General features: G+C 31.1%; 1 protein-coding gene across 1 annotated transcript; it reads left to right on the forward strand.

Moving 5' to 3' along the window:
* Positions 1-11,571: 11,571 nt before the first annotated feature.
* On the forward strand, positions 11,572-12,744 carry LOC129218932 (dermonecrotic toxin StSicTox-betaIB1i-like). The gene has a single exon (XM_054853252.1). The coding sequence runs from the start codon at positions 11,572-11,574 to the stop codon at positions 12,742-12,744; it is 1,173 nt and encodes a 390-aa protein (XP_054709227.1).
* Positions 12,745-19,657: the final 6,913 nt, after the last annotated feature.

The following is a 19,657-nucleotide window of genomic DNA, read 5'->3' on the forward strand; positions in this document are numbered from 1 at the left end:
CTCGAATGAGTAAATAAAGTAAATTTCTTTAATAATCGTATGTATAGTGTAGACTAGGCAAGGATAGCTACATGACTGGTACCAAAAGAAACCAAAAGTTATTTCCTTACCTTGAAAAGAAAAGAAAATGTGCGTACTGTTTTGAACTGCCAAATATAAATAAGATGAAAATAAAGACAAAAGCGAAAAAAAGTTGAAGATGAAACATGAGAGCATTTGAATTGCTACTTATAAAACTTATAAGCATTTTCTTTTATTCACATCCTAAAACTCTTCAGCGGGCTGTAGTTTATGACAGAAACTTTTTCTATGTTAAAATAGCAGTAAACTTTTCTACTTCATTCAAAAGCAATATGTACTGAATACATTAAAGCAAAGCCCTCTCTCTTTTAACTTGGACATAGCAGATTTTGCTTATATTTTGTGTATAAGCTCATACATATACGAAACGATATTGTTATAGCTAAAAACTTGAAAAAAAGGTGAAAAATGTGCGAAGTTTCAAATGTAAACAATATTTTTTTTTTTTTTTTTGAAATTAATCACCGTCTCTCATCTTTTTCAGTAAATGCACAATTTAAGTCAATAACTTAAACATGTTTTGCATCATTACATCCGCTGTTTTCCTAAACCGAACTTTTCAGTCATATTACGTTTAAGCCTTTGCGCATCCGAGGTCTTCTCATCAGAGTACTCGGCTAGAAACAGGAAGACGAGGAGGATGCAAATCCTTATCGATTTGCATGGAGTTCCCTGTCCATTGCACAGTCACAGGGCAGTCAGTCTTAGAAACTTCATGTTAGGCGGTTTTAGGAAAGAATTTATCCCTCAAGGTTTTCGTTACATCATTAACATTGCAAAATTACTTCTTTATTATACATCCTGTAGTTGCTCAATTAATTTGTACGGTTGCGAGATTTTTTCGCATATATATATATATATATATATGCACTTTATTCCCAGAATTTTAAACTTTGGTTTTTAATTGTTATAAAATCGAATAAAAAGAAACCATTATGTATCATAATATAAAGTACAAGTTTTGTAAAAAATAAATTTTGTACTTGAAAATAAAGTGTTGTGGTGCGCACGGCGGGGTACGTACAAATCAATATTAAAAAAAAAAAAGAAAACTTTGTAGAAAGTTACTTCATATTATAATATACATATGAGATACATAATGACTCTTTATAATTGAATATAAAGAAATTGAAAGCCGAAGGATAAAATTACGGGAATAAAGTGCAAATTTATGTGTAAACTATCTCATTTTTGCAAAAAAAAAAAAAAAAATACTCAAAAATAAATGTCTCAAATAGTCTAGTGCTGGGTAACCGTTCTGAAGCAATGAAATCTTGTATCCCAAAAATGGTAATGTTTTTTTTTTTTTTTGTTTTAAGGGCTAAATTTAGTAAATTAACTAATTTGTTACTTATCCTAGAAAAATAATATAATGGTTATATATTGAAAAACAATTATTTATTGTGAAACCGAACTATTCGTTTAACGTGGTGTGATAACTAATTGAAATGAACATAATAATATTACATTAATATCAGTGATTTATATAGTAGTTTTATTTGAATGCAAATAAAATGCGAAATGTAATAGAAATGCAAATATAGTATTTTAGAATTTTTTGCGGTTGAGTTTCGGCACAAAGTTGTCCTATCTTTGGTTATCTATCTCAAAAGTTTTTAATGTTTTGCAACTTTTGAGGCTTTCGTCGCTAAACCTTCTTCTCAATTTGCTTTCAATAATGGTTAGATCCGAAAACTGCCAAGATACTAATCACATACCCTGAGTTGGGTAATACAGCTAGGTAATTACACTGTGAAAACTACAGGCTGCATTTGGCACCTTTCAAGGGTGAAAAGCTTGTTCACCAGCGACACCCTATACTTAGCCGAAATTGCACCCTTAAAAAGAGCGAAAAACTAGCACCCTCAACCCAGCGTGATGCACCGCGGTGAAAAATGAAACCTTATGGCAGAACATTGGCACCCTTTCTATTTCCTGTTACTGACCCCCCCCCCCCCTTTCCGTGTTGGGTGCATTTTTGGATACAATTGTGTAAATTGTTATTTATTGTTTTGAGTTAAAACTAAGTCATGGTACATTTTCCACATTGAATAGCTCTGAAAATGATTAAAACTTGTAGTTTCAGGCATTTGATCGCATTTCAACTTTCCAACATAGTTTAGAATTGTTCACCACTTTAATTTGTCTGTTCGTGCAGTAATTTTCGCACATCCACTTGAGTTGCTCAGTAATTTTAATATGTTATTGACATTTACTGCAGCACGATCGTACCGAAAATGAAGAGCATAGGTATTTGTAAATCATTTATAGGAACAACCATAAGTATTAAATTATATTGCAATCATGGAAAAATAAAATCGTTTCACAAACGTTCAAAATTTTAATCAAGACCACATATCAAGAGCAGTACGTATATATGATTCGACATTTGAATATCCGTATAGATGATAAATAAGCACTTTTTTTTTCAATGTTAAGTTTTTCGACAGATTAAAAGCCAAAACAAATTCAAACGATCTCTTCATTCTTACTAGAGTGACGAAAAAAGCTTAGTCGTTCGCTTCAAGCAATAACGCCGAGGAAAGCTAGTTTAACTTAGACACGAGATAATAAATTTGAAAATACCGTTTAAATATACCGTTTTAAAATACGTAATAAAACATTTCTCAAGCGACCCCACAAGAAAGGTTAAATGTTTCGAGTAGTTTAAGTATTTGGAGAAAAACGATGTTCTTATAATTACGATACAAATTAAGCAGTTTAAAGGTAATTTTATAAACTTTTAAGCTTTCATAAAGATAATAGAATTCCCAAAAGAAGATAAAATTGGTATTTTTTAGAAAAGAAAAAGAATTATTTTGGATTTGCATATCCGAAACGGCTGCCGTCAGGATTTGGGGCGGGAGGGGGGGGGGGGGTGATTTTAGAATGTCTCCCCTTCCTAAACATTTTATTAATCCACCGCCTACACGCATTTTAAGTTTTATGATTTTACCACAAAGTGCCGTTTTCGCGTATATTTTTTACCATAGCCTCTATTGCGAGGCATCCCGTGTAAAAAAAAACTTTTCCGCATTTTTTTTTCAAAATTACAATTTTTTGCTAAAATTTTTCTTTCAAGCATTTAAACTGATATGACCCAAATAACAGAATCTTGAATTTTATGATTTGCTTTATTGTATTTTTTTTATTATCATTATTAATCATGGCAGTTGTAGGTAACAAAAACAAAAGGCACTCCATACTCGATGCTTTTACAATTATTGTGATCTACCATGTTAAAGTTCAGTTTTTTTTTTTTTTTTTTTCTGATTAAAAAGTAACAACACAACGCGGATTGAAATCCTACCTCCAATTAGTTAAAATTATATATTCATGGAAATTTGGATCAGGATTCAGCTGAAGAAAATTAGTCATCCAAAAACTGCATTTTCTGATCTATGGAAGGATCCATCCCGTGACCTTGGCGTTATTAGCAAGACGCTCTTCCCAATTGAGCTACTGGGTCTCCATCTCGGGATGCTAGCATTCACAAAAGCAATGTGTAATAAATAAAGCAACAAAATAAATGGAAATTGACGCCTCTTACTTTGAGAATATTAAGAAAGCTAAGATTTACCATGTTGAAATCAATGTCTTGCTTTTTGATTTTAACAGCAATCGAACTGTATCTCAAAATCCTGCAATGATTTTAGACTACATATTAATGTGAAATTGGATTAAGGAGCTGAGTTGTCAAACTGATAAACGATAGTTTAAAAGTTAAACGATATTTTTCGAGCTACTCACGGAAATCGAACTCGCGGTCTTCCCGACGCTCTAACACACTGAACCATTGTCTCCATTTTGGGATGCTATTCATTGAAGCACTACTAAATAAAAAGTTAGATAGAATAAATCGATTTTTTGACTAAACAAGGAAAATGTACATTGTTTCTTTATTTTCCGATGAAAGCGGTTTAAAAATCTTTAAAATGATGCTTTACATTTGAAGTTTATACAAGTATTAAGGAGATTAAGGCGTTGCCGCCAGAAAATACCATACAATGACCCAAAATGATAAAATACTATATATGACTAAATATTTATCAGGAAGACATTTTTTTCTTTCCGACAGAGTCAAATATTTTAATACGGACAGCAAAACAATTATTTCCACCAACCTTCGAAAGAGCAGGTAAACAAAAGCATATATATACTTCTTTAACTTAGGATATTTAGATAAAATTCACTGCTCACGAAATGATTTTTTTTTATGAATTAAATCGATATCTATAATCCGGTACATTAATTTAATATATTTTCGTCCACTTTTTAACAACTTTATTTTTCGGGGTTTTTTTTTTTTTTTTTGCCTTTTCTTCTTAATCTGAAGTTCTGCATAAAATGAGAACAGGATTACTTACAATAACTGTAATTATGCCTAAAATCAGGAAATCCTATTCAATGTGCTTGACTAAGTTAGAATATTTCCATTTGTCACGAAATTTAAAACTATTCGTTTTACCGTGATGGGTTTCAACCCGTAATTTACAGCATATTTTGAAAATAGGAGATTAACGATGTTTATTCAAAGGTAACAATGAAAATTAAAACTCTTAATGTCTACAATTTAAATCATTATTACCAGATATACTCATGTATTAACGATATTATCTTGCTCAAAAATCTTCACGTTCTTCAATATTTCCTAGACTCTGAAATTAGTGTTCAAAACACCGTTTAAGAGTTATATAGTTCAAAGAAAGCATAATTGAAGGACTTTCACAGTGGTAGTACTTATCCCACCTGGTTTACCGATACTAGACCGGGTCCAAGCAGGGTCTTATTGCCAAATAAGCGAACTAGGAGATGGCCTAGGGTCCCTTAGTCTTAGGGTCTTCAAATGTGTGACTAAAAGTACATTTTATAACAAAGACATCGACGCACCTACTAGAAGTTGTCAGAATGAAACGAAATTTTATATACGTGCGGACAACATTGATATATGAAAGTGATTACAAAATGAAAGCAAAATTATCATTTATTACTGACAAAATTTCAAATGAATGGAGTTTTTAGTTCCCTGTCAGGCTACCTCTATCAAGAATGAATGAGACTTAAAATTGTTGTCCTACGTCATCTCGTCCCACATTTACTATTAAAGGCGCCACCAATTTGATCAAACTCGTAAGCCGTCCAGCTTACCACTCAAAGTGATCCTAGATATGCTGGAGCTGTTACAAATCTGGGGGATCAAGAAGGCCAGGCAAGGTGATGTAGAAAAGTAAGCCCTCTGACACCCTTGCAGTGTATGATCAAGCCTTATACCGTCAATAAAAGGCTCTCTGTCAGTAATAATGTTACAGATGTTAGCATAGGGATTATAAAGATGCATAAATATTCCTCGTTTAAATTAAGAAATACTTTACTTCAAACACGCACTACAGACTTTGGATTTTCTTGTCGTATCTAACGGAAACTCGATTTACATGTGAAACATTTTGCATTTGTCAGTTTTTACTCAATATAAAGTCAAATCATCTAAAAATGCTTCAACTGGAGATTAAACGTAAACTAGTTCAGGAGAGAGAGTTTCAGTTCAACTATAAATCTGTTAATTCCCAACCTCTAAAATGCAGAAAATGTATTAGTAACTTAATAGCTACTTCATGTTATAAGTTTTCTAGGTAACTTGTTCACTGATGCAAATATTCTTATTTATCTGCACGTTCCAACGTTCATTCATTTGAATATTTAGACTTGAAGAACATAATCGTCTTACCAAACGATTGGGGTTGTACCTTCTTTGATGTAGTCATGCATGAAAGGAATTACTTGAATGTTTCAAATCTTAAAATTCAGAAGAAAAAGAAGTGATAATTGAGACCAACGGAAACAGAGAAGCCTACGGTTACAAAATTTATATTCAGTGATTTATGCTTCTTTTCCTTCTTGACTTAGAGTTATAATTTGGGCAATCGTTGAACTTCATACAAAGCCTGCTATATTTAAACTGCTCTTAATTCGCATTTATAAAATCCGTTCTAAATTCTAGGTTACATTTCTGTTTAAAGTTTTTCTTGAGCGTGATTTTTCATCGAAATTACTCTTCATTGCTCCTTAATTCCAAATTACAAGTTCTCTTGCATTTTGAACAAAATATTTTGCAATAATTTTTTCAGAAAATAAGATAGAAATGTCTTTTTTTTCCATTTCAAAGGAAGAAAAGTACATTTAAAGAAGGCATTTGAGGTGAACAAATAAGAAATATTCTTAAATATTGGATCATAAAATATTCGAATCAAAGTAAGTGTAATTTGTATACGTTTTTCAACTATTTATTTCTTAAGCACTTAAACTTTTAATCGTTCCAGATCTAACAACTTTCTTGGTTTGGATTATGAATCAGATTTCAACCATCTACAAAAACGAAGAAAAATATAGATCTTAAAAAATAGATTCAGCTGAAATTTTGATTTTTCTCAAAAATTTCATCATTATCAAGCGTTTACTTCTTTTATGTCCCACACAATTGTACACACAGAGCAAAAGTCGCAATAAATGTAGTATTGTCTTTATAAATAAAATAATTCAACATTTGAACACGTTAAAAAGCAATGCAAATACGTTCTGTAAAATAAGGAAAAACACTCCCGCACGCAAAATAATTAAACATTTGAACGTGCAGCATTATTCAATACATACACTGTTAAAACTACAGATTGCATTTGCCACCTTTCCGAGATGAAAAGCTTGTAGCACCAGCGGCATCCTATACAGTGCCGAAATGGCACCCTTAACCCAGCATGCACCGTTCTTAAAAACTAAAAAAATTCAAAAACGATCCCTAAAAACTTGCATGAGGCAGTTTGCGCGATACCCGTTCTCAATCCCCCCCCCTTTTTTTTTGAAAACAACACTTTTCACTATAACTTTTGGAATAAATTCCTGGAATTTTTTTCATCCTGATAACAGATGGCTGTTCCGTACGCGTATATACGGTTACATACAGTTACGTGTGGTAGTTGTGCTCCCCCCCCCGAGAGAAATACGCCCCCCAGGTAATACGGGGGTTGAGAGGGGCACATCCCCCTCCAAATTTTTTTTTTTTTTTTTTTTTATAAAATATTTTATGAATGATGCAATTTGCGTCCTACCCGCTTCGCCCTATTCTTAGCATTTCCCCTCAGGTAAAACGGGGGGTTAGAGGTCACACCCCGAGAAAAGAATTTTAAAAACTAAAATTTTTAAAAAGCAACCCTTAAAGTTTTGCTTGAGGCAGTTTGCACTTACCGTACCTCACCTTAGAACATTAACATTGTCACAAATGTTTATAACTAAGGTGGGATTGAAGCAACTTCTAATATAAAAACAAAGCATTGGCATCATAAATACGGAGAAGAAAAAAAAAATAAAATATTTATAACTTCAGATCGTGCATTAACTTCAGAGTTATTTCAAAAAATGGTCAAAAAAGATTTAAGTTTCAAAATGTTTTATGATTTTTTTTTTAAACTTTTGCTCTGATACCATTCAAGTGCTTTCATTTAAAGCTCTTTTCATATATCTTTAAAATTAGTTACATTCTATTAGAGTTCTTAGTTTGAGCATATGCCGTAATGTTTCGTGAAATTAGACAAAAATTCAAATGTTTTTTCGCATATAGCAGTAATTTTTCTTTCATAATTCATTCATGTATTTTTTCGGAATAAATTTTCAGCAGGTTGGAACGAAAAGCAACTTTTTTCCTAATTTCAATCATTGGTAGTGAGGAAAAGGTGCCATTGGTGAAACAAAGTGCAAATAAAAAATTTGAAAGTTTTGGACATCTTCGGCCGCAATTGCGTTGAAGTTACAACCAATTGCTGCTTTTTGATAAGTCTAGCACAACTAGTAAAAAATAGGTATTTTTCTCCTTTCAATGATAGGTAGTGCGGAAAAATTGCATTAAATTTACATGAAAAATTTGAGATATGTGGTACCATTCCTTCCTTTGTCGCAAGTGTGTAGAAGTTATGGCAATTTTCCCTTCTTTTTGTGTTTTAAATAAATTTTCTGAAAACGTTAAACTTTTAACATATTTATCTCAAATAATTATATGATGTGTCACCTACAATGAATTTTTAGATGATTGGTGCGTTATAATAAATGAACTACTTATTGCTGTAAATTTTAAATTGCTGTTTTGCGTTCACAACCAACAGGAACAACCCAGAACTCACTCCTAATCACTGGTAGATCTTTTTAAATAAGAGAACACGATTACACTTTCTCAACTAATAGCAGTCCAGCGAATTAACACACAGTTTTTATATTTTTTCCACTCTGTACTTTGAAACAGAATTATTTAAACTTTATATAGGAGAATTACGGTACTTACTCACTGAAAATGTATTATGTACTCAAATTGCAAATCGTACAAAAGCGGAATCAGCATTGATTGAAAACGTACCTACTAAACAGCATTCTTGAACTAGATTGAAATTGCCATAAAGCTAAAATAAAAAAGCATCTGATTATTTGCGTCTACCACTAAATTCGAAACCTTGAAACAATTGCTTGCTGTCATGCAAAATTTTTCTTGTCCATTTCCGGAGTTTGCTTCTTTTTGTAATGAAGTGGCCAGACTTGGGACAATTTTGAACTTCAACCTTTAGTAGCATAATTAATCTTATGTTACCTATTTGAACATAATGTTCTATTTAATGGAAATGTCTTAGTACTAAACCTCAAGATACGGTATAGATCTGTAGATCTATCCACAAAAAACAAAATAAAAACATATTCACTGTCTTAGGTTAGGGATTCCTGTAGTAGCTTGGGGGCACTTAACATTTTGATTTATTTATTTATTTTATTTTTTTTTTTCATGTATTCAGCAATCAATAATATCTAAGGACACCTCATTTTAAAAAAGTTTATTTTACAACTAAATAACATTAAAGTAAAATAACATTAGATAAAAATAATACAGCATTGTACACAGTACAAAAATATACAGACTGTACAGTCTTGTACAGTCTTTCACAGATTTCAGCATCCCTCAAAATTTTGATTGTCTCCCCTATCTTCTTTATTATTTTGAATGTAATGTTTGTACGCTCCTTTATATACATTTAGGAGCTTATAATTATTTGGTGAGCCCAAATAATTCCTTCGTGCAGCTGTTTCTTAGTTCTCTCCGTTCCTCACTTCAATAACCTTTTTGACAAACACCTAATCACCTTCATTTTTATTCCTTCATTAAACGTGAAATTTACAACAAATAACTAACATTCGTAATAGGTTCTGAAAATTTCTTTTGTTCATCCACAAATTCTGATTTTTTACGATTGACAAATTTTCTCTCCTGAAACGGTATGACACATTTATTGCCCTTAGAATAGTCATCATTAAAAAAAAGAAGAAAAATGCAATTATACAGTTTATTTACTGAATATTATTTCCAGACATCTTTTCTGTCTTCGTACATAAATTTGGAACATTGCCCCAAGTTTAGAGCGCATACTTTCTTTAAGTTATGCATTAACAAGTTAAATTGAATCAGTTAAGTGGAAATGAATTCGTCCAAATAGTGCACAAGTGCATAGCCGAAAAGAACTGCGACAAAAATACAAACTAAAACTGCTCAGTTAACATGGGTAACCAAAGTTATTTCCATACAAATCGCATATTTTGTCAAAATTTTCAAAATATTGGATAAACTTACCCTTTAATCTAAAGCATCAAAATTTAACTCACACAGCCTCAAAAGATAACTATCTCATTAACCGCGTAACACAATTTATTTCTTACTGGTAGAATACTAATAGGTGTACAAGCACTCAAGACAAAATTCATCAAAATGTCCCAAGTTAGGATACTGACACAAGTGTGGTCCTTTGACTGTACGTGATTTTTGCACTATATTTTTTCTTTGTTCAGTTGTCTAAGGAAGCTTCAAAATCATTGAAAAAGACTTATGATTAAAAAAAAAAACTTTTAAAGAGTTTACAGGTACCGGACTTTCTGATTTCGTACTCTTTCTTGCATAGTCGATCTAGAATGGGCCTTCTTTCGAAAAGATCAGTAATATTTTGCAAGTGGACCCTATTTTCCTGAAACCCAATCAATAAGACTCAACAATTAGATTTTCTCTTATTTGTGTTATAAGTTAAGCACCTAAATAATTAATGTTAATATCAAAACAAATGTTTTTTTTTTTCGATGAAACATTCAATAGGAGTAAATGAAAATTTCGTGATGAATGTGTTCAAAAAAAGAACAATTTAATTTTTAGTCAATAAAATGGAAATTTTCCTACAAATGTTTCTGTGCAAAAAAATTCTTCTGTACAAGATTGAATAAAATTCAGTCGGAATGGCGGAGCGAAAAAGAAGAAAAGAAAAGAACACAATATTTGAGACATTCCTAACTCTGCATTTACCGAGCATAGTACCCGCTTCAGGAAACTAAAAGGGAACAGGAAAATTATACTACGCATTAAACGTCATTAAAAATTAATGCAGTTTTTTTATTCAAGCATCGATTTTATAAAAATAGCTATATTGTCAAAATTAGCTATTATCTCACGCTACAATAACATTATATATTTGCGAAATATCAGGAAAATACTTGAATTTGTGGTAGTAAACGGCCTCAGTTTTAACGGTTTCAAAACAGAAATGTTTGAGCGATCAGGATGGTTGAACTCGAAAATATGTGTAGTCAACAAACTTAAACAGACTGGTCATTTTTTTTATGCGAAAAAACTGTAAATGGATTATGAATCACACTAAATTGGATTCACTGATTGGAACCAATCGATGGTTCTTCCGCCAGCTCACTAAAATGTCGCAATGTTTTAATAACCCGCTTCGGTGGTTTCATTTTTAGCAAGCCACAAATTCCGCTGCTTTATTTAAAAGATCTAAGATCCACTCATCCAATTCATTCTGAAAACATTTGCCACAATTTCACGGACAATGATTCTACACCATCGGTGTTATCACTTCCAGTTTTACTACTGGATGTTGATACATTCAGTTCCTGCTACGCTTGAATCAAGCAGTGTATCACAAATAACCCCCCTCTGATTGACAGCTGTTTTTAAAGACTCATTAAGCACGACTTGCAAATTCGAGCAGCTTGCTATGAATCTTCATGGAAGATGATTTTTTGAGTGCTGGGCGATGAAACACCAAAGCAGGTCGAAAATCATCGCCAAGATACCTGCGATTGACGGGCTTTTCCGAAATCCGGATTGAACTTGGTATCCAGTGGTTTCGATTAGATGTTATACTTTTTGAAGCATGTATGCCGCGGGAAATGCGTTATCTTTTCCTAAGCTGCAGTTACGCTTCATCTTTTAATTCACTTGTTGTTCCGCAAGGCCAGCTTTTCTCTTTCTTTTTTGACTAGTTTTGCATGGGAAGTTACGAGAATGTCATTTTGTCTTTGTAAGTGAAAGAACATTTTCTGTTCTGCATTTATAATTTCAACAGTGTCGGCAACTTTGTGCTTATGGCTCTCTTATGATTTGAAACGTACCACAGAGATTAGTACAAGATGTTCAGTCCAGGATCATGGGTGTTATGTGCGTGTTTGTTATTTGTTCGCTATGGTCTGGTACATGGAGAGGGAAGACGACCGTTTTATGTTATAGCTCACATGGTGAATTCAATTTACGAAATGGAGGAATATTTGGCGAGAGGAGCCAATGCCATCGAAGCAGATGTCACCTTCAATGCTAACGGAACTATAAAACAAATTTATCACGGATATCCATGTGACTGCTACAGAGTGTGTGATGAGAAAGAAAATTTTGGAAAATACCTTAATTATGTTAGAGATCTTACAAGTCCCAATAATGCCAAGTATCAAAAAAGCCTTTCGCTCTTATTTTTGGACTTGAAACTCAGTGATGTTACACGCTCACAGAAATACAAAGCCGGTGAAGAAATAGCAAAGAATTTGATTACTAACCTCTGGAATTATGATTTGAGTGATCCACAGATTCACGTTTTGTTGTCCATAGGCCATACATCTGACAGCGATGCTATTAAAGGTGTCCAAGAAACGTTCACTAAATCTCATCGTTCGACGTCAATGAAAAAATTAGGTTTTGATGTTGGATTAAATGATGATTTAAACAGCGTCCGTAAAATGTGGTCAAAGTTGAACATAAATGCCAATCGTTGGCAGGGCGATGGAATCACCAACTGCTTTCGGTTTATGAGGGATGATACTAGATTGCGACATGCGATTCGAATCCGAGATTCTGGCACTGGATTCATCGAAAAAGTGTACGATTGGACAGTGGATATAACTGAAAATATTAGGCGCTCTTTGCGCTCAGGGGTTGATGCAATGATTACTAATTTCCCTGAACGTGTCATATCTGTTCTTCAAGAAAAAGAGTTCAGAGATAAATATCGTTTAGCTTCTGAAGAAGATAGTCCATTTTCTAGAGTCGCACTAGCTCCATTGAAACACAGTCTTAGGGTACCAACAATGACGAGTTACGTGTCTTCCATTAGAGAGATAACTATAGCTCTCATGGGATACATATGGGATTTTTATAAACTTAGGTTGAAAAGACCAGAAACCTTGTTCCCTTTAATACAGGACTTAATTACGAGAGCTGCACCAACTCTACTAGAGTATCACTCTTTTATGCAACGGCTAAATAAGAAAAACTTTTTGAGAAAATCATCCACTTCTAAGAAAAAACTGGACTAATTCATAAAATAACTTCATTTTAATTTCATATGACTGTGCTGGATCACATTTTTAGTCATAGTATTGAATATTGTATGTATTTATTAATTTACTACTCGGAACATTTGGAAGTTCTTTAGTCTGCTGTGGAGTTATAATCTGAAGAATTGAATTTACTTACTTTTTGACTATTTACGCAATTTAGTCAAGCGTTGCAATTAAACTGCATATTTTTCTAACGGACATTTAAAATGGGGCATTTTGATTCTACTTTAATATTATTATTTATAAAACCAAGAATCGTCATGATCTGATTAAATAAATGCTGCAGAATGTTACAGGTGAGTCATAATTTATGAACCTATAAAATATTTTCGCGATAATTACAATCCAATTTTTCCTATATATAATGTACACATAAATATATATATATATTTTGATTACAACTAATTTTTATATAATACATTTTATTCAAGAATCCGAATCTACTAAACTGGCTAAACACTTTCAAGTTCTTTATTTATAGTACATCTTAGAATGGCTGAGTTATTTGATTATCATTTGCCGTAGCTCAGTGTAGTTTGAAAGTTTTTGATGAAAAAAGTATTTTTCTGTAACAACACGCACAAATGAGTACTTTGTTATGAAACTGTTTCATTTAATATTCAACCAAATTAAAATTTTGCTTTCAAAAATGTTGCTTTATATGTTAATACTAAAAAAAAATGGTCATTAAAGGTATGTCCAGCTGAAAAAAAACAAAGTTACTTTTCTTCATTAAAATTAGTTTCAACTTATCGGTGCATTTTACTATCTGAGTTAACTTTTATACCGATTATTTTCCTAATCCCATATTTACAAATGAAGCAGTGAGAAGCAAAAAGGTGTAAGTGGTAAAATTAAAAATTGGAGATAACCAGTGCAAATGGTAGGTGAATATCTCCTCTGTCTTGGAGCAAGAAATAGTACTAATAACCCTGGCAGGTGCTGTTATACCGAATGATTTGGAAAGATTTTTCAATGAAAGGGGGGGGGGCTACCTAGCACTCTTATCTTTAAACGCGTTGTACTCAAAACTGGAAAATGTCCACTAACATCCCTTTGCATCACACTGCCACAAATGCAGTTTGTGGCAGTGAGATGCAAAGGGACGTACTTTTAGTATACAATACTCCTATTTGATCGTTAAGCTTGCCATATACTGTCAGTGTAAAAAAAATATCCCCCAGATGTTTATATGACTTTATATAATTAATGATTTCATAATTATCAACAGTTTGACTCTTAACCAGTAAGGTGATTTTTTTTTTTTTTGTATCGTAAGTGAGAGGTGGGGCCTATGCTATCCCAGCATTATATTTATTATGCACTCACTCTACAAAATTTAGTAAACTGATGTATGAAAATTTCTGACACTCAAGAAAATCTTGAACAATAAAATGTTGTTACACTTGCCTAGTTTTCGCTGTGAGTGTGAGTGTGTGTGAGTGAGTGTATCTACCTTTTTTTTTCAAACCAAATAGCAAGTGACTGAACATAGAGCGAAGTAACAGTCGAATGCAGGTGATTATTTTGCAATTTCGGATGAAATAAACATCACCTGACCAAAAGTGTCAATATGTTTTCTATTATAATTCTTGGTTTATATAATTATTTATAGTTGGTGTTAGTTTATAATTAAATCAATTATTTTCCTTCCTTATGACGTAGATAATTTGTAATTTCGTCTTTATACAGTTTATAATACTATTTACAAGCTCTCTATATTTTCATTCGTAAAATTTTGCAATATTTACATTTATGACTTTGTCTGTACATTTATGTACACCCATGTTACTGTTGCGTTTGTATTTATGTAAATATATAACACAAAAATTGATTGAAATATTCCTACTTTTCTTCTTTTCTTTGCTAAGTTTTGTGGAATGTACAAAAAATATAATGCTGGGTTTACATACATCCTACCTCACTACTTGTGTTACAAATATTCAAAAAAAAAAAAAAAAAAAAAACCTCACCAGTTAAGAGTGGTATAAATGTTTCATGGTGGTTGTAACATTAAAAAAAGTTTCTAAGAAATTAATTTTTATTGGCGGGATGTCTGTTGATTTGCTGCCGTTAGCACAGTAAGACTTACCAATTTGTGCTGTAAAGTATGTTATGGACAAAATAATGAACTTGACTTTTGAATGACTTTATGGGTACAAAGCAAATATTATTAATTGGTTTTTATTAGTATTTTCTAAAAAGTGACTTGTAAGATTTTTCCCCTTTAGAAATTTCAACGATTTTTGATAGTTACTAATTTAAATAACTCTGATACAAACTGGCTGCACATTAGTAATTTATTTGTTACCCTCGATTATACGAAATCGGAAATTACTTCACTCGCATTTGAAGTGAAAAAGCTGGTACTCTGATTCATCGTTTACAAAAAGCATATCGTATTACTTGTATTTTCTTGATATTTAGACAGTACTCGATTTTGAGTGCATAAAATTCAATGTCTAAAATTAATCTCTTATCACTAATTTAGTTCCCTGTTTCACACTATCCTAAGGTTATCTTATTTGTTATAAAAAGGTGTCAAATTGCTGAACATATAATATTCTTTCCATTATCATTACTCGTTATTCCAAACTTAATTTTGGTTAAATGTGGTCAACACCAATCGCTGCATTAAAGTATAAGGAAAATATAGTTTTGATATATTAGGGGAATGTGGGGTAAAGATAAATGAATAGTAACACAGAACCGAAAGATATCTTTTCTGTCGTCAAAATTGTATTTCAAGTTTTGAGTAAACATTTATAACGTTTCAGAGAGGTTTTCAAAATTAAAAAGACGCTAAAAATAAGCTTCAAAAGTTAACAAAATGTGTGTCAGTTCACTATGCAAATTCTAAATTTGACAGATCTGTATTTTTATTTCCTCATGGCGAGAAAAACAACTAAACATTGAACTTCAAGCTTGCTATGGGAATGTGACATTTGTGTAGAATCCGAAAGATTACTTCAAAAAATCTCGTCAGAGTTTTTTTAAAAAAAAAACTAAAAAACACTTGCTTTGGTCTTTGAAGATTACAAAATGCACATTTGGTGTTTCTCACAGGTCATTCCGCGATGATTTCCCGTAGATCTTCAATGAATCGACAAATTTCATTTAAGCCAAATGAAAATGAAAAAATCGATGATCGAAACGCAATTGTTTTTATTTATTTTTCATTATATTGTCCACTTCTAAAAATAAGTGAAATTCCGTTACAACGAACTTTAAGGGATCGCAAATTTCGTTCGTTGTAATGGAATTTTTTTTGTAATGAAAGTCAAGTCACATAATGGCAATTAAAAGCGACTGAACATTTATTTTGTTGAAATGGTTATTTCGCTGTGCTGGTATTCTATAAAATGACAGCAAAAAAAATTATCTTAAAAAACATTCATGCAATTATATTAGTGCCATAGTTATAGAGCTAAAGATTCACACCTTGGTGTGCATCTTTAATGGTGCATCAAGCACAATCCTTTTTACAACATTTTTACAATGACCTTTTTTAGCAAAAATTAAGTTCAAAGTTAATTGTTTCTGCTTGAATTGTAATTGGCAATTTTAGAACACAAGATGCTTGACTAAGCAGTTTCTTTAAGAGCCATTATTTTGAAGTTCAGACAAGGTGTGGCAGTGACCATTTTTGATTTTTATAATTTTTTCATATGTCAAAGTAGGTCATGAGAAGTGAACATTCTGAAATTTTTAGCCTTCCAAAAAATTTTTTTCCCTCGTTAAAAATTCCCAAAGTTTGACGTTTTGCAGCGCTTTTTTAGAAAAATTCTAAAAGTCGCATTTCAGTGCGCTTTAGCTCTTTACAGAAACACCACCCCACGGTTATGTTTATATTTATTGGTTGTGTTGTATCTAGTGATGATGACTTCATAGTTATTTTGGTTGGGAGTTGTTGCTTTCTTCAGATAAGGGGTCGCAAAGTATGGATTTTATCCGTTTTCGCGCAAGTTGAACCTGCCTTTATTTCCCCCAAAAAGCCACCCCCCGAAAAAAATGTAACATATACTGAAAGTTTATACTATGAAGAGAGTAAATGGCACAAAATTTGTTTGAGGTTTAATTTTTTTAGGAGAAAAATACCCTGATATTTTTCAAATTATCAAAAATTGTGCTTTTTTGATCGCAACTAACTTAAAACAACATCACGAAAAATATAGCAGCATGGGATCTTTTCTTGTTTTCCAGAAAATAATTTTTTTTTTTTGTAGCTCATTTTATGCGTTTTCTCGTACGTAAAACGTGTGTCCAGTATGCAGATTAGATCTTTTAAAACTTTAAGGATGTAGTAAGAATGTATATATGTGTGTATAAAGAGAAAGAAAAAGACTAGTAATACTTTATTTTTCTGATTTTTATAAATTGATGGTATTTTAATTGCAGGTAATTCAGAAAACGATAAATTGATATCATATATATATATATATATATATATATATATATATATATATATATATATATATATATATATATATATATATATATATATTGATTTATCGTATCAATCCCAAAATAATTCTTTCTTATTTATGTCCGTAGCAATGGAAGAAATATCATGAACAATATCTGCTTCCCTTTCCTCTAAATGTCTATTTTCTATGTCATCTTCAAATACCTCTAAAAGGCTGTCGGTTCTTGATAAATCAGTATTATCCGCTTTTTTTTCTTCCTTTGTATATCGGCTAAAAGCAGCTTGAATTTGACTTTTTGTCAGATATTCGTTCGGTTGGAATATTTTTATGTCTTCAATCATCTCTGTTCTCATTGCATGTTCTGCAACAAAAGAGAAAACAAAGAAGAAAACATTTTGAAAATCTCATGTCAGGGGTGGGCTCTCCCAACTCGTAAAAGTACACGATTTTCATTGAAACAAATGGAATTTCTTTATGAAAAGTTCCTTTATGGTAAAAAACCGGCAGAAAACAGACGTCCGACCAAGTAGAACATGCAATGAGAACAGAGATGATTGAAGACATAAAAATATCCCAACCGAACGAATATCTGACAAAAAGTCAAATTCAAGCTGTTTTTAGCTGATATCCCAAGCAAGAAAAAGCGAATAATACTGATTTATCAAGAACCGACAGCCTTTTAGAGGTATTTGAAGATGACATAGAAAATAGACATTTAGAGGAAAATGAAGCAGATGTTGTTCATGAAATGTCTTTCATTGCTATAGACATAAAGAAGAAAGAATTATTTTGGGATTGATACGATAAATCAATATATATATATATATATATATATATATATATATTATCAATATATATATTATTATATATATATATATATATATATATATATATATTATATATATATATATATATATATATATATATTATATATTTATATATATATAATATATATTATATATATATATATATATATATATATATATATTATTATATATATATATATATATCTATATATATATATATATATATATATATATATATATATATATATATATATATATATATTATATATATATATATATATATATATATTATATATATATTATTATATATATATATATATACATATTATATTATTATATATATATATATATATACATATATATATTATATATATATATATATATATATATATATATATATATTTTATATATATATATATATATATATATATATATATATATATATATATATATATATATATATATATATATATATATATATATATATATATATATATATATATATATATATATGATATCGATTTACCTGCAATTAAAATACCATCAATTTGTAAAAATCAGAAAAATAAAGTATTGCTAGTCTTTTTCTCTTTCTCTATACACACATATATACATTCTTACTATATCCTTTAAGTTTTAGCAGATCTAATATGCATACTGGACACACGTTTTACGTACGAGAAAACGCATAAAATGAGCTACAAAAGAATTATTTTCTGGAGAACAAGAAGAGATCCCATGCTGTTTTCTTTTTCATGATGTTTTACACATATCCAGGTACCATAATATATAAAAGGTTTTTTTTTCCCTAGTGATGCTGTTTTGAGTTAATTGCGATCAAAAAAGCACAATTTTTGAAAATTTGAAAAATATCAGGGTATTTTTCTCCTAAAAAAAAGATTAAACCTGAAATAAATTTTGAGCCATTTACTCTCTTCATAGTATAAACTTTCAGTATATGTTACATTTTTTTTTCGGGGGTGGCTTTTTGGGGGAAATAACGCAGGTTCAACTTGCGCGAAAACTGTTAAAATCCATACTTTGCGCCCCCTTATCTGAAGAAAGCAACAACCCCCAACCAAAATAACTATGAAGTCATCATCACTAGATACAGTACAACCAATTAATATAAACATAACGGTGAGGTGGTGTTTCTGTAAAGAGTTAAAGCGCACTGAAATGCGATTTTTAGAATTTTTCTAAAAAAGCGCTGCAAAACGTCAAACTTTGGGAATTTTTAACGAGCGAAAAAAATTTTTTGGAAAGCTAAAAATTTCAGAATGTTTACTTCTTATGGCCTACTTTGACATATAAAAAAAATTAGGAAAATCAAAAATGGTCACTGCCAAAATTTCCGTTTTTTGTCTGAATTTCAAAATAATGGCTCCTAATAGTTCTACATGTTTTGATAAATGACTCACTAGGTCAAGTTGAAATAACTACATTCACTTACTTTAAACCATCAAGCTAAATACGTTCTTGTTCTATTAATTGCTAGTAATAATTTATTAACCCAGCTGATTTTTGGTTTGTATTGTCGTACGCAAAAATATACTTTAGAATAATTATGATCTATAGCTATAATCCTATATACTATAGCCATAATCCTATATAACTTTGATGAAACTCAAGTTATCCAAAATATTTTCCATTTGT

This window comes from Uloborus diversus, chromosome 3 (genome assembly GCF_026930045.1).
Source record: "Uloborus diversus isolate 005 chromosome 3, Udiv.v.3.1, whole genome shotgun sequence".
Lineage (NCBI taxonomy): Eukaryota > Metazoa > Arthropoda > Arachnida > Araneae > Uloboridae > Uloborus > Uloborus diversus.